At 40.2% G+C, this 24,802-nt stretch overlaps 1 protein-coding gene across 36 annotated transcripts in view; it reads right to left on the reverse strand.

The window, feature by feature from the left end:
* Positions 1–24,802, reverse strand: part of ESRRG (estrogen related receptor gamma) — a 545,323-nt gene that overhangs the window by 133,355 nt on the left and 387,166 nt on the right. For 31 of the 36 annotated variants that reach the window (XM_083433321.1, XM_083433330.1, XM_083433331.1 and 28 more), the window contains 2 exons: positions 16,150–16,565; positions 1,580–1,696 (listed from right to left, as the gene is read on the reverse strand). In XM_083433321.1, coding sequence (XP_083289447.1) covers positions 1,580–1,696; positions 16,150–16,565 — 533 coding nt within the window. Of the gene's footprint in view, positions 1–1,579; positions 1,697–16,149; positions 16,566–21,715; positions 21,811–24,802 lie in introns of all 36 variants that reach the window. The other 5 variants (XM_083433313.1, XM_083433317.1, XM_083433316.1 and 2 more) reach the window with 1 other exon arrangement.

A 24,802-nucleotide genomic window follows, 5' to 3' on the forward strand; every position in this document is an offset into this window, starting at 1 on the left:
GTAATGGGAAACTACGGTTTCCTGCTATGAGAATGAGCTGTGGTACGCTTGCTCCACTTTCCATTCTTCTCTTTTTTCACACTGGGAAAAGGAGATAAAGACTTCTGCTTTTAATTTTAAACTAACCACAGTTCCCCATAATCAATCTGTGCTTTCATATTATGGCTTGTTCACACTAACCATAGTTTAAACAGTTCCTGTGTTTGGATGTCATGGGGAACTTTGGTTAATTTAAAATCATTTCACTACATGGTGGCAAAAACAATAGCATCACGCTAAATGGTATTGTGAGTCAGCCCTAACAATGGTTTTCTATTCCAGCTGGCCAAGTATGCTGAACAGTGCAGTCTGTTTGAAAAGAACTCATATTCAAGTATGTTTTTTCATGTTCATCTAACACTTCCATTAAGGTTTTCATAATATAATTTTGTGGTATGAAACAAATTAGGTGTTCCACACAGATGAAGCCCTATCCAGTTCTGAATAAAAAAGGCAAATCCTGTATCTCTTAGAGAAGCAAAATCCACTGAATTAGTCAGGATTTTTTCCGGAGTAAGACTAAAGGCAGCAGGCTTTGGCTCACATGATCATAGCGTCTGCCAAAGCAACCACACACAGTATGAGGTTTATTCTTAGTAAGTATAATCCAATAAGAATATGTCTGTAGGTGTGTGATAGGCCTAATTTTTTCTGCCATCTCTGTCAGCCCATATTCTTTCTGGAGCAGCAGTTGAGGGGAAACTGATTATGTGCAGTAAAAAGTGTGAGTTTCACTTTCTAAACTGAAAATCAAATTATTTTTCACTGCAAACTGCACCTTAAAGTAACTACTCAACACACAGCATTCTTTATTGGGACAGCTCAATATTGATTTCACTAGATAAGAGCAGACATTTATGGCACACACTGAGACCCGGATGCATCTCTGATAGAAGATGAGCACAAACAAACCTCAAAAATAAAGTAGAACAACAAACAAAAGAAAACAGTATTGTTCTATTGTGACACAACTGCAATTTTAATTCGAATAGCTAGTTCTGATCCTAAAAGCCTAAATGGTTTGCGTCCTGGGTGCTTAAAGGAATGTCTTTCCCTTACGATCATGACAACTTCTGGAGATTCAGCACATTGCTTTTCTAGGACTTTTTCCACAGTGGCACTGCCCTTTAGAACTCCTCCTCCAAGGAATACCATCTGGCCAGTTCGTTCCAGACTTTTAGGCGATTAGTGTTTCAAGAAGGTATTTGTATTAGAGGGAAATAAGTAGTGCTGGCTCTATTTAGTTCTGCTTCCAGTTTCTAGTTCTCTTATACTGGATTTGTACTTTGCTGTAACATTACAACAAACCCCAGAGCATTTTCAGCAGTAGGTCTCACGCTTGGTGGGGATCACACCGACTGACTGTTGTGCATGAACTGGACTGCAGTTCTCAGCATTGTTTTGGGAAGATAAATTGCTTTGTTTTGTTTTAGTTATTTCTACAAAAAGCAACTGTATCTCCTGGCCTTCTGAAATCCAAGCAGCACTCAGGTCAGCTCACAACTGTTTAAGCAAGTACTTAAGACGCAATCCACCTTACCTTCTTTCAGCATGCCAACTTTTAGACACTTCATAAAACGACAGGCTTGGCAGGACTTGCGTCTGCGTTTTGTAATTTCACATTCATTTGTTGCTGGGCAGCTGTATTCTATGTTACCTGTGGCGTTCAGGGTGAAGAAAAAAAAGAGGAAACCATTGAGGATTATTAGCAATCAAGTTCTTGTCATAGAAGCATAGATATTGCCAAAAAAGTATCTTTATTGCTAAAAGTGTACTTCGTTTTTTTATTCCCCTAACACAGTCTCTAGATGACATACAGCAAATTTAAAGCATAAATATAAAAAAGACATGAATAATTAACACAACCAAACCCAAACTGACCTCCAAAAAGAAAACATTAATATTAGCAGCTTCTGAAAGAAGCAACCACATCATATAAGCCATAGTATTCAGTTCAGCATATTACATCAGATGCTTATGAGAAGAGAATGGTTTTAACTAGGAGCCAAAAAAAATTTTTTTTTCCTCAAAGCAACTTACAACCAAAGATATAATAAGAGTTGGTGCCAAGCAGGCCTCACTGGAGAGTGTTCCATGGGGGGGGGGGGCACAACAACAACAACATGAATAAATAATAACAGAGTTAAACAAAATAATGCTCTGTTTCCTGGAGGCATCACATAGGCCAGTGTAGGAAACAGATACTAGGTTTGATGGATCTAGCAGGATTCTTTTTCTTAACTTGCCCAATGCAATATTTGTAGTATAAGCTCAGCTGTTTGCCGTATTTGTACATAACCTGAAATTCACAGTTACACTCAGAATGATGCTGTTTGTGATGTTAGTACTTCAGGGGAAGAATAAAAACGTCTCTCCTCATCAGCGCTGCCCCATCTCGCTTTAAAGGTATTTTGTTACTTTCTAACCCTTTCCCCCTGTGATTAAGTGCATTAGTATCTTAATGAAAATGCATTCTGTTTATTGCTCTCTTGGGAAGTGGGAGGTCATCACACCAAATGCATAAATTGTCATCAGAGACAGTCCAGGCATAATTGCAATTTTGCTGCTCCATGTTTGCTGCACTCAGAGTCCACGGAAGTCCCCTGAAACATGCACAGATTCTCGTAATTAGCATAGAGTCTGCCTGGGACCACAGCAGTGATGAAATATTTCAGAGTTAATCACACTTTGTAAACACTGATTTATATTGACTACCTTTCTCCAGACTGATGTCTCCTCATTAAATATCACATTAGCGGATTGCAGGATTGTACAAAGATTCAAATGCTTTGCAACTGCTAACTCAACAAAGAATAATACTATGCATGCCACTGATGCTGCAAAATAGTTATATATTTGTGGTAAGAGGGCCCCACATGCCGTAAAATTTAAATGCTCAGCAGAAACAGCGCACTAAATTAGTATTTTAACTCAACACATATTCGGGTGGGGCTGGGAACTGAAATCTTTTGCACCATCTTATCTGGTCTGTGTAAGTCAGCCAAATCCACTATAGAAGTGGAATACACAGCCACCGGGAGGAGCACAATAATTCAATGAATTTGCATGGGTGGTGTCAGAAGAGGATGAAGGGATACGTAGCCCCATCACCACCACCACACTGTTGGATCCTGTGGTTATTTGGAGGGCGGGGGAACACACTTTTCACATACAAATTATAACTGAATGGTACACTGGAAGTTAAAGCAAGGCTGTAATTCTTAATCTACTTCCTTGAACATTAAATCCATCAAAATCAAGAGAGTATACTTTAGAGAAAACATGTTAAGGATCCTATATAATGTGGAATATACTCCCCCTCCCCTTTCAGCAATCTAACATGTGGGGCAAAGTTTTCCTTTCCCCAAATATGAACTTCACTGTTTTGTCTGCCTCTAGCAGATTTCGTGGTTCCATCATTTGAAACACTGCACATACGTTTGGGTTACTGTGCAGCTTATAGCATGCCTGACTCAAGATGAAAGCAAGCACCCACAATCCTGAACATATAATCTAATGTATATTGAAAGCACCAAGCTAAATATGGTTTGCATTGGAGCTACAACACGCAGAGAGGGAGGATTTAATCCTTTCCTACCCTGCCATGATCCTGATGAGGTTAACACTTCATGTTAATTCTTGTAAAAACCTTGGCATGGTTGATAAAGGTATGCTTGATGTCATATCTAGTTTGGCCCTAGGTTATTATGAAAAGCCAGTCGTTAACAGAGTGTGTTTACATAGGGTGAGCGTAGCCATTTCTTTTCAAGCCAGGGAAGAATCCTGCTTTGCCTATTTTGGCATGTGATACTGTCTCAAGCACATTTTCACACAACAACAAAATGCGCCTTTGAACTTCTCTCTATTGTGTGCATGTGCAACTGTTGCTAATGAAGAATAAATAGTGCCACAGAGCTATTTTTAAATTAAACATCTGTTCTAAGCAACATATATTTTACATTCACATTACAGGCACAGGAAAATCAAGAAGTACCCAGTTAGAAATTCAACTGCTTTGATGTATATCAACAGGTGGTAGCAACAATGAACACGGCATAAAAGATGAGATGCAGCCTGAAGTTCCAGCTGAATATCAGGTGCCAGTCATTTCCTAAACTTCCCTGAGCCAGAAGACGTATGGAGGTGGTTATGTATTGGTATCAGGGAGAAGAAACCAACTTCATATTTGACTAGTATGTAAGTGGTATTTCTATTTGTGCTGATGCTTGGCCAAAAGCCACATGGTGGGCTGGGTTCTATTCCCCATTTTCTGGTATAATATAACCATTTCACATAGTGCAATTCTCACTTACATTTCTGTTTTGTCAACCCATGTAGATCCCCGTTTTTCTATTTTATTTTATTTTTTACAAAGATGCATCTCACAAGCCAATGCCAGAAAAATGTGAATTGCTACCACAATGTCACTAGAGAAAACTGATCCTTCCAAGCAGGGGTAAAATAAAACTAGCACGATGAATGCATTCTTAAATATGTGGTTCTGTTGATCTATACTGAACCACTAGTCCAAATTTTCCAACATTTCCCAAATATGACCAGTTTTTAAAAGCTTTAAGCATGGATCAAGGACCCATTGTTTCATAGACACTGGAGTAGATTATCTGGTAACAAAGTTCCATGCTTGCACAAATAAAATGCCCTTGAAAGTCCTATTTCATTTTTTGTACTTGTCTTAAAAATGAAAAAGAATGTTATACTAAAATTGTGCTGTTCCATGCATCCATTACACTAATATATAGATTTAAATAAGAGTTCAAATTTCATGTACCCTGAATATCTAAGGTTTCTTTTATTGTCTTGTTCTTCTTTAGTTTATTACAAACTGTAGAACAGGGATGGCTAACCTGTGGTCCTCAGGATTTTTGTTAGGCTGTAACACCCACCATCCCCAGCTGCTGGTTATGCTGGCCTTGGCTGAGGATAGCTGGTAATCAGACAAGTATCTGGAGGCTCACAAGTTAATCAGCCCTGCTATAGAGACATCAAAATGTCTTTGAAGAACCTCTAGAAAATCTGCCTATAAGTTTTCTCTCCATTGATATGTAGACTAAGATGTATACAAATGTTACAGGCTGTCAAGAAGAACAATACACTCTTTTTGGCATCTACTAATGTTTCTGTCTGAACAAATCTATCCAAATATGTAGAATGTTGGCATGTGCTTTAATCTAGTTTTTAGCTTACTGTTGATTTTAATTAATTTTTGAACATTTTAAATAGCTGCTTCTAGCTGGGTTTGTTTGTTTTTACTGATAATTTCATTGTTTTATTCTTCTTGTAAACTACTTTGAGGTGGGTTGTTGTTTTTGCAATCAGGCGTTATATACATTTTATGACATAAATAAAAATAAATATTTCTGTAACTAGACACACTAAATGAGGGCAAACCTGTACATGGTGCAAACTTGAATGAACCTACTTTACACAAAATCAGCTGGGCAGCTTAAGGCTTTTACTAGAGCTGACAAGAATGATAGAGCAGTTTATAATCTCTTCTGGCTGACTTTCAGAGAGCCCTGCATGCTGGTTACTTATTTTAAAAAGTCTTTTGTACAATTAGTTTGGAGGCGATATAATTTTTTCACTGACAATTTTATACTCTTGCATCTAGCTGACTGAGAGAATAACAGAGTGCCAGGGCACAATTTGTATCTTCCTTTCAGTGGCACGATGGACTTTTACAGTTTGGCACTTAAGACGTGAATAATGTAGTGTTACATCTTACAGTAACAATATATTCACTAGGACAAAGCCCTGTGTTGTGAAAATGCAATGAGATCTGTGTCAGATTAGAGTTTCTGTTCTTGCTCCACATACCCAGGAATGCTTATTTTTAGTGTTTTTGTGACATTTCAAGCAATGGTTTTATTTTCTTAAGAGGGACAAAGGAAAATGACATATGGTTCTACAAACGAAATTAGTCCCTATTAAAAACTGGACACACACAAAATCAAAGAAGGGGAGGCAAACTTGCGTTGATGACGCTTGAGTTATGACACTGTGGGTAGGTGGCATCTGGGTCTAGAAATTAGGAATCATGTTCTGGGTGGGATTGCACTCTTCCTTAAATAGCAGGTGCATAGTCTGAGGGTGCTCACTGCAAGATGGCATGCCATACATGAATGTGTGGAAGCAAGAAAAATCAGTTTCCTCCGTGCTCTGTGCAATCGTCAGACTAGCACTTGAACAGGAAATACATTGCTCCTGGAAGAAGCAATATACTCTTCTAGGCTCCAGAATGGCTCTTTCCCCATCCCCAGTGGCTCATCGCTGTCTGCCCAGATACATTTTCCTGCTAAACAAAGTTAACTAAGAGATTAGGAATATGTTTGTACTGCATGGGTACAGTGGTACCTCATGTTACGTACCGTCCCCCTTACGAATGCTGCGAGTTATGCGCTCTGCTAACCCGGAAGTAGATGCCCCTGGTTGCGAACTTTGCCCCGGGATGCGAGCGGACGTTGTGCACCACGGCAGCAGTGGGAGGCGCCATTAGCAAAAGCGCACCTCATGTTACGAGCAGTTTCCAGTTACGAACGGACCTCTGGAATGGATTAAGTACATAACACGAGGTACCACTGTATACCTTTTGAAATGTAATTTGAATTTGGTTCCCAATTTGGTACCTGAAGTAAGGACCTCAGAAACTTTGATTGAAATGTATCAAGCTTAGGAAAACAGCCATGGTACCAAACGTTGGAAGCATATAATAGTGATGCAGATTTCGCATTTAATACTTTTAAGACTGAGGGAATATACTGACCTCCCTGTGTATGAAAGAAAGGGAGCATTGCCAGTTTGCTCACCTCCACTATTTGGGAAGTAAACAGCCAATGAGTGTTCCAAGACTTTGTATAGTGGAAGGTAAGTCCTAAATACAGAAAGTTTTTGGTCTGTTCAAGGGTATGACTACTGAAAGTTTAAGTTAAGCCTCCAGCAATGGAGGTGGTGAAAATGAATTACGGTATATGTAAAAATTCCATGTTGGTTTTCTGACATGCTTTTTTAAAAAAGGCTTTTGCAATGAAGAATGGAACCCTGGTACAAGTTCAACTTAAACCAGGTTGTTAGGGAGAAAGCAGCCTTGAAAGAGAGTGACCAAGGTGAAAGAGTTTATGAGCAATGTATCAAAATATAAGTACAATGGTACCTTGGAAGTCGAACGGAATCCGTTCCAGAAGTCCGTTCGACTTCCAAAACCATTGCGTGGATTTCGATTGGCTGCAGGAAGCTCATGCAGCCAATTGGAAGCTGCAGAAGCCCCTTCGGATGTTCGAGTTTGAAAGAACATTCGCAAACCGGAACACTCACTTTCGTGAGGGTTTGTGCCGTTCACGAGCCAAAACGGACGAGTACCAAGGCTTTCGGGATCCAAGGTACAACTGTGTGAAACATTGTTTAGAGAAGAATAAGGGGGGAATGTGATAACACTTTTCAAATATCTAAAAGGCCATCGCACAGAGGAAGCTAAAGACTTGTTTTCTGATGCCCCAGAAGCCAGGGCTACAGTTAAGTTACAGGAGGGTAGATTTTAGTTAAACATTACCAGAATGGCAAGAGTAATTAGACAATGAAACTAAATACCTAGTGGGGTAGTATGATTTCCCTCCCTTAAGGTGTTCTCCCAAAGGCTGGATAACCAACTGCTGGGGCTGCTCCAAGCTTTTCACTGATGATGAAAACTTCCAAGAGTCGGTGAGGTGGTTATTAATTTTATTTATTGACTAAGACTACAGATGCATGGCTTCTGATTTGAGTTCTGCAGGCCAGCTGTGCATGTAACAAAATCAAAGTTCAAAGCAGTCACAGCTCTAATAATAATAATGGCACTGACCAGGGCTACTGTCTTCTGTGCTATTAATAAGCCATGCTTCTTCTTTCCAATGTTTCTCATTGGCTTTAAAGGGCCAGGCACAAGCTACACTCTTGTGCTATTGCCCAGTAATCAGAGAGGCCTTTCTGCATGACCAAACAAAGTATGTTCCAGCCAAATTTTATTCTTTGGCCGATATCCATGCAAGTTGATCCAGCACTCATAGCACGGTACTCCTTCTCTATGTATAGTGTGTAGAGATATGTGCTATAGACATGAGAAGGACAGCAGAAAAATAGCAAAGAAAATTAAACTTGTGAGACAGATTTGGCGATCTCAAACGCTAGAAAAAATAGTGCTGGACAAGCAATGCAGCCATTTGCCTTTGTATAAACAAGGTAGCAGGCAACCGCTGGAGAAATAATGTGGGCATAACAAGATTACTCTGTGCAATCACAACAGCAATAATAGGTTCAATATACACAGGAAGAATATCCTTGTGGCTTGTATAGAATATTGCATAAGGTTCCTTCAGGATCAGACCAATCTAGTCCACCAGCCTGCCTCCAACACTGGCTTTGCCAGATCCCTCCAGAAAGCTCATAAGCAGGACACAATGGCAAGAGCCTTTTCCTGTTCTACGACCTTCAGAAACTGGGATACAGGAGAATACTGCATCCTAAGCTCATTGTTGTTGTTTAGTCACAACTGGGACACAGGAGAATACTGCATTCTAAGCTTGTTGTTGTTGTTGTTGTTGTTTAGTCATGTCCTACTCTTCATGACCCCATGGACCAGAGCACGCCAGGCACTCCTGTCTTCCACTGCCTCCCACAGTTTGGTCAAACTCATGCTGGTAGCTTCGAGAACACTATCCAACCATCTCGTCCTCTGTCGTCCCCTTCTCCTTGTGCCCTCAATCTTTCCCAACAGCAGGGTGTTTTCCAGGGAGTCTTCTCTTCTCATGAGGTGGCCAAAGTACTGGAGCCTCAGCTTCAGAATCTGTCCTTTCAGTGAGCACTCAGGGCTGATTTCCTTAAGAATGGATAGGTTTGATCTTCTTGCAGTCCATGGGACTCTCAAGAGTCTCCTCCAGCACCATAATTCAAAACCATCAATAAGCTTGGGACCAAGTAATTAGCTGATTGCCTAATATAGGCAAGTGCAGTCAGTGAGATTGGAAGAGACTCCAGGGGATGAACCGTGACTCACAGATTGCCATCTAGTGGCAATATAGAAGTGGGCCTTCTTTGTTCTCTAGAATGTTGTCACCCCCTACTGCTCAGGAGGCTCCATCCACAGCATGTCTCAACTACTTTCTAAAAAAAATAATGCATCTTTTTGTCTGAGAATTTCCTGACTATCAACTGCTGGCTTGTACTAGTTATTATTTTCAGTATTTTACAGTCCAAGTGTTGTCCATTAGTTATGATGACTTTATTTGCTGGTTATTTATATTATTTGTATATATGTATTGAGCTCTTTTAGACTTCTTGGCTCTTTGGTCTTTTCGAGACTTTGACTCATCACCGTAAGCCAGCTCAATATATTTATATATAGTAAGTAGTCTGTAAGTTGACTAAACAAATAAATAAATGATAGATGTTCCAGCTTGTTAGCCAATATCTATGCATTAGACCTATCTTCCATAAATTTTCTGATGCCTGTTTAATGTTACCTAAGGATAAGCTTAGTCTTGTGGCATCTTATGGCAGTCATTCCATCAGTTAAATTATACATTGTGAAAGTATTTTCTTTTGTCTGTCCTGAATCTTCTGCCAACGATTTCACCAGTGACCCTCAAATTCTAGCATTATGAAGACAGAGGGCAATATATATCCCCATGTCATTACTAATCTAACAAAGCTGAATGGCAGGAATGGGGAACCTCCAGATCAGGGTCCAAATATGGAACACAAGTCTTCAGAATCTGGAACTTGGAGATCTCCAGGTGTCTGGCTGCAGAGTTCCGCTGAAGAACTCTTTTCCTTCCATTCCTCTTTAGTCCTTAGCTCTGCCCATCAGTGGCATACAGGCATTGATCACTTTCCGCAGGAAATGCAGATTTCAAGGGAGGCAGGGAGGACTTCTCACACCTGCTCTATGCTGTCTCTCTCCAACTCTAAACCAGTAGTCTAAATTAAACACTTCAAATGCTTCCCCCTATTTCCATATGGAATGTGCCCCTAATAGTGAATCATTCTGGCTGTCATTTTTCAGCATAATTTCTATCACCATTATATCCTTTTTGTTGTGGGGCTATCAAAAGTGTATACAGTACACTTCATAAGTAAGTACACTTATTTGTTTTATTTATTTATTTATTTATTTACTTACTTACTTACTTACTTGGCTTTTTATTAGGTTTATTTTTGGCAGAGTTTGTGGCCCCTTTATTTACCAATCTGACCAAGGCTTTAAAGCACAGCTTTCTTAGCTTTTATATCTTCCCTGCTCATTTAATAAGCTGACATCTCCCTGGAGTTATTTGTACATGTATATTTTATCTGATCATCTACAGTGGTGCCTCGCAAGACGAAAAGAATCCGTTCCGGGAGTCTTTTCGTCTTGCGGTTTTTTCGTCTTGCGAAGCAAGCCCATTGACAGAGTAGCGCTATTAGCGCTATTGGCTAAAAAAGGGCTAAAAACGGCTTTTTTAGGGGGGGATTAGCGGTTTTGCTGCTAAAATGCTTTTAGCAGCTTAGCAATTCAGAATAAGGGGTTTTGGAGCAAAAAAAAAATTCAATTTTTTTCGTCATTTTTCGTCTTGCGAAGCAAGCCCATAGGGAAATTCGTCCTGCGAAGCGCCTCTGCAGACGGAAAACCCTTTCGTCTTGCGGGTTTTCCGTCTTGCGAGGCATTCGTCTTGCGGGGCACCACTGTATTTAGTATATTCAAAATAACTTCTGAGCACACTGAAAAAATTACTCTTTTTTTCTCTTTCCTTTCATTTGCCAGAAGTTTCTTCTTTTGAAATCAAATGCAGCCATGCTGGACATTCTGGGTTTCTGATTAATTCAACAGCACTTAACATCTCATACCATATCCTGGGCATCAATCAGAATTAAGTGAAGGATCACCTCCCCTCTCCTTGACTCCAAATCAAGGAGGGCTAGGAGGGCTAAATTAGATGAGATACTAGATCTCCTATTTCACAGAATTTTGGTAAATAGCAGCCATGGAGAGGGGATATTTTAATTGTGGAAATTGTGCAGGAAGAAGGGATTAAAAAGGCCTCCCAGTTTGGAAATCCACACACCATGGCTATTTGCCAAAAAACTTAAAGAAATGGTAAATATATTCAGGTATCTGTTGGTCCCAGCTCCTGCCAACCTAGCAGTTCAAAAGCACCCTAAAAAGCACAAGTAGATAAATAGGTACCGCTCCGGCGGGAAGGTAAACGGCGTTTCCGTGCACTGCTTTGGTTTTGCCAGAAGCGGCTTAGTCATGCTGGCCACATGACCCGGAGAAACTGTCTTTGGACAAACGTTGGCTCCCTCGGCCATTAAAGCGAGATGAGCATCGCAACCCCAGAGTCGTTTGTGACTGGACTTAACTGTCAGGGGTCCTTTACCTCTACCGATCTGTTGGTCTGATGTAATTTTGCCCTAAGGCACAACCATATCACATCTGCAACACTCTGAATCTAGTTAGATGAGTGACTTGCAGTACAATGCTCTCCATGCATTTACTTCCTAAGAGTAAATCCCACTTACTTCAACGAGGCTTACTCCCAGATAAGTGGAATAAGGCAGAAGCCATGGTTGTTTTGCGCACCCACATAATAGCAATCCTGAAAACTTAAAAGTTTGGGTAGAAGAGAACTACTTCAGTGTTCAGTTGAGTAATCAATTTCAAGAAATAGCGTGAGGCAGGTGAAATAGATCCATCATTGCCTGCTTGAAACATTCTTGGAAGGAAATGCTGATACAAAGGCTTTACTTATATAAGGAAGGTGAATGATTTAATCAGGTAATGATGGATTCAGGTGACACTGTGTCAGGTTCACTGCAGGTATGCCATCTTGGCACTGAAGCCAAGGTCCATATAATTTGGTAAGCCAAGGCCTCTATTATTTAAAAACCACTCTCTCAGGGCTACGTAAAAATGCCTATAGGATCAAACAACTCAATTAGTTATTTTTTATATCGTCTGGATTTGCTAAGGATGGCATTAGCTCAGAGTTAGGTAAACACACACTTTGGAAGGTGCTGAATTTGTGTGGAGCCAGGAAGTAAACGTTACAGTTTTCATTTCAAAGGAACGCTTATCTGAATTTACATAAGTAGTCCTATCTTTGTTTACTACCCTCCCAATTGAAGATATATCATATTTATCATACAGTGTTCATAAGTTTGTAGATCAAGTTGGTTCTGCAACAGATAAAAATGGCACCATTCATAGATCTAACTATTCAACTCCAAAGAGAACAAAGCAACCAGTAACAACTGTTTCAACACAGGCCAGACATACTCCCCACGGCACCCCATGATTACTGAAAGGAACAGTGAGTCTAAGTCTGACCATTAATTTTTGTGAAATTTGCCAACACTATTTGTTCACTTATCAGTTTATTCACTAGTGGACCTTGAAAACCTTCCAAGTTTTATCACAATAGACTCACTTCTAATTTGGTGCTGCTGAGTTAGGGCATATTACTTATAAGTCTGCTGGTGTCCATGGATAAAGTTCTTTAGCATTCACTAGATTCAGAGGGGCATCTACACAGAATTTGTATCTAAAGATGTAACAAAACAAAATAAAGTTGCTTGGTTTGTTAGCAAATAATGACACTCCAGTTCCCCTATTCCTTGGGAAATATTCTATATTTTATAATGGAGTTGTACAAGAATCAGTCACTGGCTTATCATCTTTAACATTTGATTGACAGGGGTCAAACTCTCTAGGGGTACTTCCCACACTAGTTAATATTGTGAGACCTAGGATAAAATTCTTGCCAATTTCACAAAATGTGTTTTTCCAGATTCCCTGACCACTGGTCTTGTTAGCTAGGGATGATGGGAGTTGTAGTCCCAAAACAGCTGGAGGGCCAAGTCTGGGGATGCCTGGTCTAATGCTACTGCATGTATATACTCTTAAGAGAATGTTGGGGTTTTTTTCAAGGGAAAAAAAATCTCCCTTCTTGGAGGAACAGCAGCAATAGTGGTAATAGATTAAAAGAGTTGATAGGTGAAGTTTTCCCAACCACCAGCAATGATTCTTCTTCTTCAAGGAGTAAGTATGTATGTGTGGTACAGTTTTTAAGGCAAAAGAGAAAATGTGAGTTAACAGCATGCAAACAGAAGTGAATGGCAAAGGTTTTGGCTGGGCAGGTAAACTGCTGCCCACCTCTCCCTCCCTCCTAGCCCAGAAGCAGGATTCCACTGGCTTAAAGGTAAGGTAAAGGTACCCCTGCCCGTACGGGCCAGTCTTGACAGACTCTAGGGTTGTGCGCTCATCTCACTCTAGAGGCCGGGAGCCAGCACTGTCCACAGACACTTCCGGGTCATGTGGCCAGCGTGACAAGCTGCATCTGGAGAGCCCGCACAGCACACGGAACGCCGTTTACCTTCCCCTCTGGTAAGCGGTCCCTATTTATCTACTTGCACCCTGGGGTGCTTTTGAACTGCTAGGTTGGCAGGCGCTGGGACCGAACGACGGGAGCGCACCCCGCCACGGGGATTTGAACCGCCGACCATGCGATCGGCAAGTCCTAGTCGCTGAGGTTTTACCCACAGCGCCACCCGCATCCCAATGGATCAGCTACTCACCCTTAGGCTGAGATCCCACCTGGCAGAGGAGCCCAGAGGGCATATAAGGCAAACTGAGCTTTGTCCTAAGCAGGCACTGAGTTATAGGTGGGGAAATTGACTGGATGGTTTACTCAGAGAAGATAGGAACTGTGATTAAGGTTTTGAGGGTGAAAGTCACTGTATGCTATAGTTACCAGAGCAGATGGGGAATTGACTGTATGGAGTTTTGCTATGTTCTTTGTGCAGGAGCATACCAGGTAATGCCACAGAATTTTATAGCAGCTAAGGAAACCTTTTACAAACTTAGGAATGCAGCAAGGAGCTAAATCACTTATACCTATGGGATGTAAACATCATAACAATAGGGGCTCCCGCAGAGCTTTTGCTTTGAATGCAGAAAGGTACCAGGTTCAATACAGCTCCTGATATTGCCAGATAGAGCTATGAAAGACTTCTATTTGAAACTGGAGTGCAGAAAACACAGAGCTGATAGACTACTGATGTGACTTATAAGGCATCTTCTTAAGTTCCGCCTATTGTCAGCCCTGGACAACCACTAATCTCTGCTTAATCCTTCCTTGCATGAGAACAGCAGTGACAGGATCTAGCACCTATACAGTCTCTAGGTACAAAACTGCCATTGTACTGTCTTCAGTTTGAAAGATGCCTTCACCGGTTGAGACATCAGAGGTAAATAAACTCCACCTCCCCTGGCTGCATCTATGATATTGGTCATAGGCTCATATTGTCATTTCCTATATAATATCTCTTCCACCCATCCTCACCCTCTATCACATACACACAAATTTGCCAGTCCAGTCAACTGTTACAATAATTCACAGAATGAGGGGAGAGACAACAAAACCCCTACTGTGGCACTTTAGAGAAGGGCTTGGAGACCTCTGGCCCCACAGGGAACTAATTCATGCAACTGATATTTACAAAAGCAGCTTTCAGCTTTACTACCCACCAGCTGATAATCAGCAAAGCCTCAGGCTTTAAAGTATTACACAGGGCACAAAGCACCTGAATGGTGCTTTGAAATCCCAATGTCAAGACTTCAAAGTGCCCAGTCATTTGATGTCACTGTGATGTCAGCTGAATGATAGGTGGGCAGCCTGACCCACCTGTCAAATTTAGATGGCAAAGCTAGGATCCAATAGGGATCTGACCTGCAAAGCCAAAAAGGTTGCCTACCCAAATATTAGTAAGATGCACATCAAAGGGTGGGGATATATGTGGAAGTGTGGCCTAGGGAATTACAAGTCCCTGCATTCTCATGAGAGTTGGGAATGGGTTTAAGTTTACTTGTGGAGAAAGTCAAACTTATGCAGAAAGTGTTCCTGCTTCCCTTATTCACTCAGTTGTTTCTCTAAACAAAACCTGCAGCTACACATGACCACATTCTTTTCCATGCCTGGTATTCAAGGTAATATTCATTCCTTGTCTGCAGCCTCTCCAAACACAGATGCCTGGCTCCCCGTTTCCTTAACCCATGCCATTCAGCAAATTGATTAAACGTGTTTTGTTACTATTACAATTCATTGTGATGCTGTTTTTTCTATCCCCTTCCAAATGTCAATGGCACGGGAATAGTGGTTTCCTGACAGCTGGGCCAGATGCCCCAACACAGCTGAGTAGTTTTGTCTAAGCTGAGGGCTGGCCAGTTGCTAGGCAACTTTTGATCTAGCAACATGGAAAGCACTTCAATTATAACCATGCAAATAGTTGTCAGAAGGAGGAGACTGGTTTAATTGTTGCCAATAGGGCAGGTGGACTGAAGCCTGCATTTGCAGGTAGTCCTGCTGTGGGATCTTTCCTTGTAGCTATTATAAATAATAGTGTCGGGAGGGGTGTTGTTACAGGTGAAAACTGACGCAGACAGACCAAACTCAGGCTATTACCCTGGCAGTAAGGCTTCTAACTCTGGAAACCAACACCTCCCATTTTGGGGATAAGGAGCACTATATTGGTTTAGGTTTAGTTTTTAATACAAATAGAAACAAAGCCAATAAAGGAGAATGTGCCTTAAATCAGCTCCAACTTTACCACCTTGTGCTTCAAAATGTGTGGCATGCTTCTAATGCAAAAGACAAGGTAGTGATTGGGAATATGAGTGTGATCTTCCAGATACTATTGGACCACTTTCCACCCCAGTCAACATGGCCAAGGATTGGGGATGATGGGAATTTTATTTCACCAACATCTCGAGGGTCGCTGGTTCCCCATCCCTGAGATAATGCATGGAATGCTGCCCTGAAAAGCTTCTTGACTTTCGGAGGTGGGTAAGACAGGAGGGTGGGAGAAGCAATTGCCCACCCTTTCACTGTCAAAATAAAGAAAAGTAGAGAGAATTAAATCAGGCAGTCCTCACTCCTATAAAGTTGCCTCCAGGTTCCACTCGAACATGGTATTAGGATGAGTGGACACAATAAAATGTAACAAAACAACTTCAGGAATAAAAAAGAGCAGGAAGGGGGAGCTGTGCTTCTTTGGACCAGAGAAATGTAGTCAAGCACTGACCTTGAATTGTCCTCTTGAAGAAAGCCTTGCAGGCCTCACATGAAGCCACCCCATAGTGGTACCCTGATGCAATATCACCACACACCAAACACAGTCTTTTGGGCATTGAGTTCAGCATGTATTCACACTTGGTTTGTGAATCTTCAGCAATGGTACTGGAGCAGTCATCATATCGTTTCCTGACAGGACCATTACCCCCAAGACCTGGGGCAGAAGGATAGAGCGGTGGCGAATCTAGCCCATTCTGATGTCCATTCATGGTTGAACTGTAGCTCCCACTGGCGTCAGAGGAGCCACCAGGGCTGTGGTGATTGATGCTGTCCGTCAAGGAGGCGGGGCTCGATGGTTCCGTCTTGATATATGACGAACAGCTAGAATCAATGTGTCGATCCTTGCTTGACATTCTGCAGAGAAGCCTGAATTGTAAAGAGAGAGAGAGAAGTTTCTGTGCATTAAAGACAATGCTCTTTAAAGGCAGCACTGCAAGGGCTAAGGACCGCACATCATTCATTCATTAGTCAATACCTCTTGTTCTACATGAAGGTAATCAGCATAAGGGCATGACAGAGCTTTATCAAAGCCTTAGACAGGCAGTAAACAAAAACTTTAAAGAGACTGGATCCAGTTTATTCTTTGCTCTCTACTTCCCCCTTGCCAATTTTCCTTAAATCAACTCTCTAAATTCTAAACTGTCATCAAAGCTGACAATGAATTCAGCACCAGGCTATTCCTAGAGCTTACCTCCCCATCCACCCACTCACTCACATCACTTGCAGTAACATACTAACAAAGGGAGCTAAAACTTTATATATATATTTGATGAGCCAAATATTTTCCTCAGTAATTACTATTCGTCAGCATGTTTTATTAAACCATAACTGCATCCGTTATTGATTGAACCTTAAGAATCAGAGAGTAAATCATTTTTAGGAAGATTTTATACATACAGCTATTTAGTAATGGGTCATCTCATTTTTCCGAAAAATAATTAAGGTTTGACTCCTGTTTCACAAAATCTAAGGGGGATGATTCATCAGCTGTAGCTGCAATTACATTTTACCTATTATCTTAAGACTAGCCAATAATAACTGTGTAAGCACCCCATACACCTGCAAGTTCATATGAGGTAAGTAGGTTGTGGGGTTTGTTTGTATTTTTAATCTTTTGTTGGAAGTCGCCTAGAGTGGCTGGGGAAACCCAGCCAGATGGGTGGGGAATAAATAATAAATTATCATTATCGTATGTTTGTTTTTAATGGAGGAAATAGAGAGAAGTTGTACTTGCTAAAATATTTGATACTGTACCTAAAAGTGAACAGACATTTGAACTTGTGGATTGTCTCCCTGTCAAAGGAGTAAAAATCGCTCACTTTTTGCAAGTATGGTATGCAGCAGAATTGCAATGTAATACTATGTGGTCTGCAACTGAAGAGACAAAGATGCGATGACAATTAGCATGTTAAGTAGACTCTTTGAAATTCTTCCAGGAATTCACTAAATGCCATTTCACCCATTACGAAGAAGCTTGAGTGTAGCCATCGCTCCCTTACTAGTGTACCAATTTGATGCCTAAATCTAAGAGCTATTAAGTGTGAAAGAGTCCCTAGAAAAAAGGGACAACAGACTTTACAATACTTCTTGAGTAGTTACCAAACTTAAAAAGATTTTATCTGATTAACTTTTTGATTTCAATATGTTAAATGCCAATCAATTAACTCATGCACATTTACATATTGTGATATCACAGCGAGGCCTTTTTATGATTATGAATGAAGATACTGAGATTTGGTCAGAAGAGTTTTCTTCTTCTTAAGAGTGTTCAGTTGAATTTGGGAAGGGAACAGAACTGTGACTGTTTTAGCTGGCAGTGCTTTGGTTCTGTCCTCTCATTTAGCCAGCAGTCTTCCACTGTTATTTTCATCACAAACTTTTGCTAGTTTCAATAGAGCCAAGGGTTATGCTTAATTTGTCCTCCATGGAAGCAGCCCTGAAATCTTTTCCCAAGGCACAGCTGAGGCTGGGATGAGTATGCTCTGTCCCAAGTCTCACATTGCTTTGCTCAAACATTTCGAAACACAAGTAAGAAGTTAAATATTGCTTGTGATTTTTCCTAATAAACTGGCATTTTGTTTTTATTTTTTTTAAAGTTCCAATTGGTTACTCATAGGCACCAAGTTTGCTCATCCATGTTGTTGGATTAGAAGCTCACATCCCCTCTCACACTTGAGCAGTTCTCCCTTGTTCTTGTGGTTTAGAGAAGGTAAGAAACAGCAGGAATGTCCCATGCTGTTTACTAATGTCTTCAACCTAAAACTAAATGAAAAGAGATGCCACCTGCCAGAGGACTCAGGGGCAGGGACAGGGCAAGCATAAACAGAGACTGACTAGTAAGACAAACCAACATTTAGAAACTGGGCATTCACACAGATCAATTAAAAATGCAGCTTAAATCCACATAAAACATAAAACGTTACATAGTTAGATCATCGTATTAAAATTACATATATACTGCATCTGATCCCCAAGCGGGAATACGTTGTAGATGCACATGTACTTTTAACATGTTTATAAAACACAAGCATGGGTAAACTTAGAGTCTATTTGATTTGATTTTTTAACAAGCAGGACAACTGAGATCAATGCAACCAAAATAGATGGTTGGAGTAGATAGCGACCAAAGCTGGAATTTTGGGGGGCAAATAACTTCTGTTAGTATCAAAACTCTAATTATTCTTTGCAAGGGAGGGAAGTCACAATTCTCAAAAGGACTTTATTCAACATAAGCCCACTGAGATTTGGAATAAGTTTATTTATTGTAATATCTGTCTCACTCTTTCTGATGCTTAGAACAGTTAACTATTTTAAGAAAATATAAACATAATACAAATATATGCATTTCAAGTTATAGAATACTTTAAAAAAAGTATCTCTATCTATGTAACTCTTAGAGTCAAACTACATATGACAGTGATGGCCAAACTTGGCCCTCCAGCTGTTTTGGGACTACAGTTCCCATCAACCCTAACCACTGGTCCTGTTAGCTAGGGATGGTGGGAGTTGTAGTCCCAAAACAGCTGGAGGGCCAAGTTTGGCCATCACTGACATATGATGATAAACTTACAGTTCCATGAATCCTTTTAAAAAATGTAGCTGTGGAGGTTCCCATGCAGGGACTGCAGTGAGAGGGAACAAAATTTAAATGTTTTCCCTGCTGCAGCAGCTTTGACAGTTGTCCCTCCAAGCTACTATTGGCACTGGAAAGCATCCATTGGTGCCAATGGGAGCTTTCCTCTCATTGCCAATAGAAGCTTTTGAGAGTAGAGTAATTCTTGTTGGAACTACGGCAAGGGTGAAGCGGCAAATTTCCAATTCCCATATGTTGTGGTGCCACTCTTGCCCAAAGAAACCTGCAGCTGCTATTTGCATTTTTAAAAAAAGGTTCATGGAACTACAAGTTTAGCATCAGTTTGACCCTTTGCCACCAAAAGCAAGAACTCGAGAACACATAAAGGCTTAAACTTTGATGGAGATTCTCTGGGAGAAGGTAGTTCCAGAGGTGAGTGGAAGCCACAAACAATTTTTTCTTTACATGCCCTTGTAGTTCGAAACTGGAGCACTTATAATAGACAGACTTCCCACCCTCTGCCCCCAAGTGGATTGACAACTAAAAGAACTTGGACAAAATAAATCACAGCTGACAATGTAAATATATTGAGAATTCTGTTACTAGTCAAAAGAAAAATTTGCCTTGAAGATCTAAAAGCCATTAGACAAATATCTGAGTGACTATTACTATTACAATGATAAAGATAAATAAAATAATTATAGTAGCCTATAAGACAGAAAGCTTTTAAAAACAACAACAACCACCTGTGGCTTCTTAGAACTAGACAGAAAGGGTAGGAGGGGACTCTGTCTTTTCTTCTGCATCTGCTGCCTTGTATTTTCAATTGTTAATGGATGTCATAATTAATAAATAGCTCTCTTGACTCTCACCTTCCACTCCTGGCTAAGCACTTTTCTCAAGTCCACATTCGAAAGAAAGTGGATCAGTGCTGAATTACGGCAACTCTGTGAATTCCTTTTAATTTAGAGTACTTATACCACTGCTCAACTTATTACCTTATAAGTACTGGACAGCTCTCACATACATTACGATCTGTGACTGAAATGAGAAGCCACCAGCCCCATATCCCAACATATATTTTATTTAACTGTGAGAGAATTGTTTTAAAATTTAATCATAATCTACCAATAACAAACAGATAAATAACTATATGAGTTTTAGAAGACACCTGAAGGCAGTCCTGTACAGGGAAGTTTTTAATGGCTGATGTTTTATTGTGTTTTTAATATTTTGTTGGGAGCCGCACAGAGAGGCTGGGGCAACCCACTCAGATGGGTGGCATATCAATATGATGATGATGATCCAATGAAATAAGATATCAGGGTTATAACTGCTGCAGACTGTAGTTATTTCTTAGCCATGCAGTACTTGGTGATTAGGCCACAGTGAGAGTTTGCCAGAAAGTTGCTGTTCTCTTTAACTATAGTTTCAATGAAATATTTGATCAAGTTGCAGCTCATTCTGGCACCACCCATACAATGTCACAGATGTGCTTCCCCCTTCTCTGTTGTGATGTCATAAAAAGTCTTTGAAGTACAGCTTGCAGAATTACCTTTAATTTACAACTGTGGTTTTGCAACTCCAGTAAATTGCACACTGATTAACTTCCCAAATACATACTGGTACCTGTTCTCTTTTCCCATGCCCATGATGTCAGAACCAAAATATTAGCCATCATCTTAGAAAGCAGAAGATGTCATCAACATGGGACCTGTAATTATTAAGACTACAAACTCCCAGTATCTTTGAAGTTGTGGTTTCTTAGTACAGTGGTACCTCGGGTTACAAACTTAATTTGTTCCGGAGGTCTGTTCTTAACCCGAAACCATTCTTAACCTGGGGTGCGCTTTTGCTAACGGGGTCTCCCCCCACCCCCCATGATTTCCGTTCTTATCCTCGGGCAAAGTTCTCAACCTGAGGTACTATTTCCGGGTTAGCGGAGTTTGTAACCCAAAGTGTTTGTAAGCTGGAGCATTTGTAACCTGAGGTATCAGTTTTATCTGAGCATGTCTATGGCTGCAGGTGCAGGCAGGTTCAAAATCAACAACCACCACTGCACAGAAAGGAAAAAGCAACACAAATTATGTCAATGGATGAAAACTTGGCTTAGTTCCTAGGAGAACAAGACCAAACATGACTCAAAACAAGGTAGATGGTGCAACTAAGGATATTTTTTGCTGTCATTTTTAATTATTATAAGGAAGAACACAGGGAGGAAGGAGAATCTATGTCTGGAATAACTAAGTGGAACAAAATATTACAATGTTGGACATAGGTGCTTCTGTTCAAGGTTCCAGCTAGCACTGTGCCAAAGCTTGTATTTCACTTTCCTGAAAGCTGTCTTTCCCTGCAGATAAAGCTTCCATTTTTCTGCCTCTTTTGCAGGGCGTGTACACGTGCGTACACACACATATTTCAGTGAGGGCAGTGTTGAGCTTACCTTATTGTTGTGAGGTGGCCAATTGTGGTGTATGTATTTTTCTTTCCATTAAACATTTCTCCATGCAGCTTCCCCAGCTGCCTGCACTTTCTGATCTGAAAAAGCCCATGGAAGGAGTTACCTCATGATGTCTTCCCCTGGGCATCAAATGACTCATAGGAAGCCAGGGAGGCTGGCTACTCAGCACCACAGAGGAATACATTTGCTGACTTTGTTTTTTGAAGAGAACTCCTTTCTTTTACCTTTTAAAAAATATTTCCACACTGATTTCTTTAAAAAACTAAAAGTCTTCACTCTTTAAAAACAGAGGGCAATAGTTCTCAGAGACATAGCAAGCAGTCTCCCTACCTTCCCATGCTTGCTGGAAAGGAAAGTCAAGAACAAAATGAAGTTTTCAGGAAGACTGGGCACCTGGGAAGGCTGCATGGCACAGAGTGCCAAAGATTATTTGTGAATGTAATGAGGCACTCAGTCACAAATATCCCTTGATCATCTTAAAAACAAATTAAGCACAGCAACAAATCAATACAGTTCACCTGTGACAATTTCACTCAAATTTTCTTTACTTTTTGATACTTTAAAAATGTAATTTATTTTTATCAATTGGTGGAGTTTTTTCATGTTTAAAGAAAAAATTTTGGCACCATAGTACTTCCACGTAGGGCAATCCACTCCAACCCCCATGTTTTCCATTTTTCCTTTCTACCTGCTATGGTCACTGAGCGAGCTCAGTCCTCGTTTGCCATATATTGAGAAGGGTTGCCCAATTAGGTTTTAACTATGCTACAATAGTGTTAGCACTCATCACTTGAGTCCACTATTGCTGGGCAGATTTTAAATTTTTTTAAAGACCTCTAAAGGAAAACAGTTGCTTCCTAATTACTACTTAGCTCATTACACTGAAGACGTACTAGTGCCACAATTACCATATTCCAAAAAACTAGTTCAACCTTAATTCCCTCTTTCTCTGTGTGCATGATTTTCTGAAGCTCTTTTATGCAAGCCTGAAATATTCACAACTGTCTATAATTCAATTGTCAGCCGGTGATTTTTATTCTAGACCTCACTTCAATCTTAAATTAGAGGCACTAAAATTCACATTAACTCTAAGAGGAATGTAGTGAATAGGACTTTATTTCAAAAGAACACCTTTTTGTCAGAAAGAGCTATTCTCAAGATGATGGCTTTATCTGCATTCAAAGTCCAATTCCACATTGTGCTGTTAATACAGATTTTTTTTTTTTAGGTCACAGCAGATTAATAAAAATCTAAATGTAGTTAACATTTACAATGAGAAATTACATGTGTCATATTTAAGTGTACAATATTTATTTTAAAGCCATGGTAGGATTATTTTCCTCTTTATTATTGTTTTTATTCAATTGGCTGGTAACTCCAATTGTTCTTCCAGGTGTACCTAAGGGCTGAGCCCATCTTGTAGAAAGGATGGTGGACATTTGTAGGGCAAATGCATGAAAAAGCAGCTTGTGAAGTGTCACATATATGAATGTTTGTCTGGTTTTTTTCCTGAGAGAAGGTACGTTAAGCAAACAACCTGGAGATTACACCTCTTTCCTCTGTCAAGAAATACAGGTGAGTAATTTTCATATATACGTAAATATATAGGGATGCCTTTCTATACTAGAGATTCTTTTTTAAAAAAAATGCTTATCCCTTTTTATTACAGAAAAGTATCTGGTCACAGCCCCATAGACTGGGATGTGGGGTAGGGTTAATTTGAAGTAAAGTAGATCTTTTATCTGTGTAATGGGAGTTCACAGCCTCCAACTGCATACCAAGACAGTTAGCAACCTCCCCTACTTAAATCCCTACAACAAACAAAATACTGATATTGCATGCCACAGCACATTTCTAAATTTTCTTAATAAAAGCTGCTAAAGATTTTAGTTTTTCACTTTGATAGCTATGATGAATGGCCACTGGTCACTATAAGGCTAGGGCCAAGAAACCCATTGAGCAAGTCAATTTTGAAATTAATTAAACACGCATGCAAGAGGACAGAGCTCAGCAGATGCATAATCCCTTTTTTCAGCCAGGTTCTTATGGAATACTAGGAATATTAAGCATGCTGGCTCACAGCTTTATTCTGACCTCATTATGTGGCAGTAAGTTCCACTGAAATCACTTAATTCCATAAAACATATTTAGGATTTGGCTAGTAAAAAAAAAAACACAACCCAATTTCCAGGAAAGTACAATGAAAATGGACCAGAGTTTTAGCTATAGTGCTGCAGCTATTTGGGTCAAAGTTTTGCAATAATCCTGGACACAATGTTTCCATTTTCAAAGGACTACTCTCTCTAGAATCTTACATGGAAACGATATTCAATTAAAATGAATCCAACTTCTAGGATGGTGTTTTTAGGATTGGGCGTAAATTACAAAACAATACCATTATTTTTATTTCTATAGCATGATCAATATATATTAGGGATGTGGCCCTCCAGGTATTGTTGAATTCCAACTCCCATCAGCCGCAGTCAGCACTGCCAGCGTCAAGAATTATGGAGTTGTAGTCCAACAACATCTGGAGGCCCAGAGGTTTCCCCCTCCTGATATACATAGTGGGTGATACTCAGTTGTGTGTTTTCAGGAGCAGAACATACTTCCACTCATGCAACGGGACTTCCCCTTCCTCTCCTCCTCCCCCTGCAGCCCCAAAGCAGCAACAAATCAGCTAAGCAGGTTTGGAATGGTGTGCATGTGGATATCAGCGTTTTATAGTGTTTCATAATCAAAGAAACCTCTTCCCCTCAAAGAAGGTATCCCTTTCTAGCAAGCTTCCAATTTAAACTTTGACAAGGAAGGCAGAACTCGAATCCGGCTCCTTTTCTTTTAAAATCTGGTCTTTAATAACAAAACCATTAGTTTCCTCACATATACCTGTGGCCTCCGTTTCAAAAGATTTTACAACCCTAAAAGCACAACCAATGCTTTAACAAAACCAGCAAAAAACAGAAATCTTTTTTTTTTTTTTACTATAAATGAGAATAAATATTTGTGTGGAAGGAAACCCAAACACATTGCTCCCCCTTCTCCGACACCCAAGTCACCTCAAGACTCTCT

This window comes from Podarcis tiliguerta (assembly GCF_965153285.1).
Source record: "Podarcis tiliguerta genome assembly, chromosome: 3".
NCBI classification, from domain to species: domain Eukaryota; kingdom Metazoa; phylum Chordata; class Lepidosauria; order Squamata; family Lacertidae; genus Podarcis; species Podarcis tiliguerta.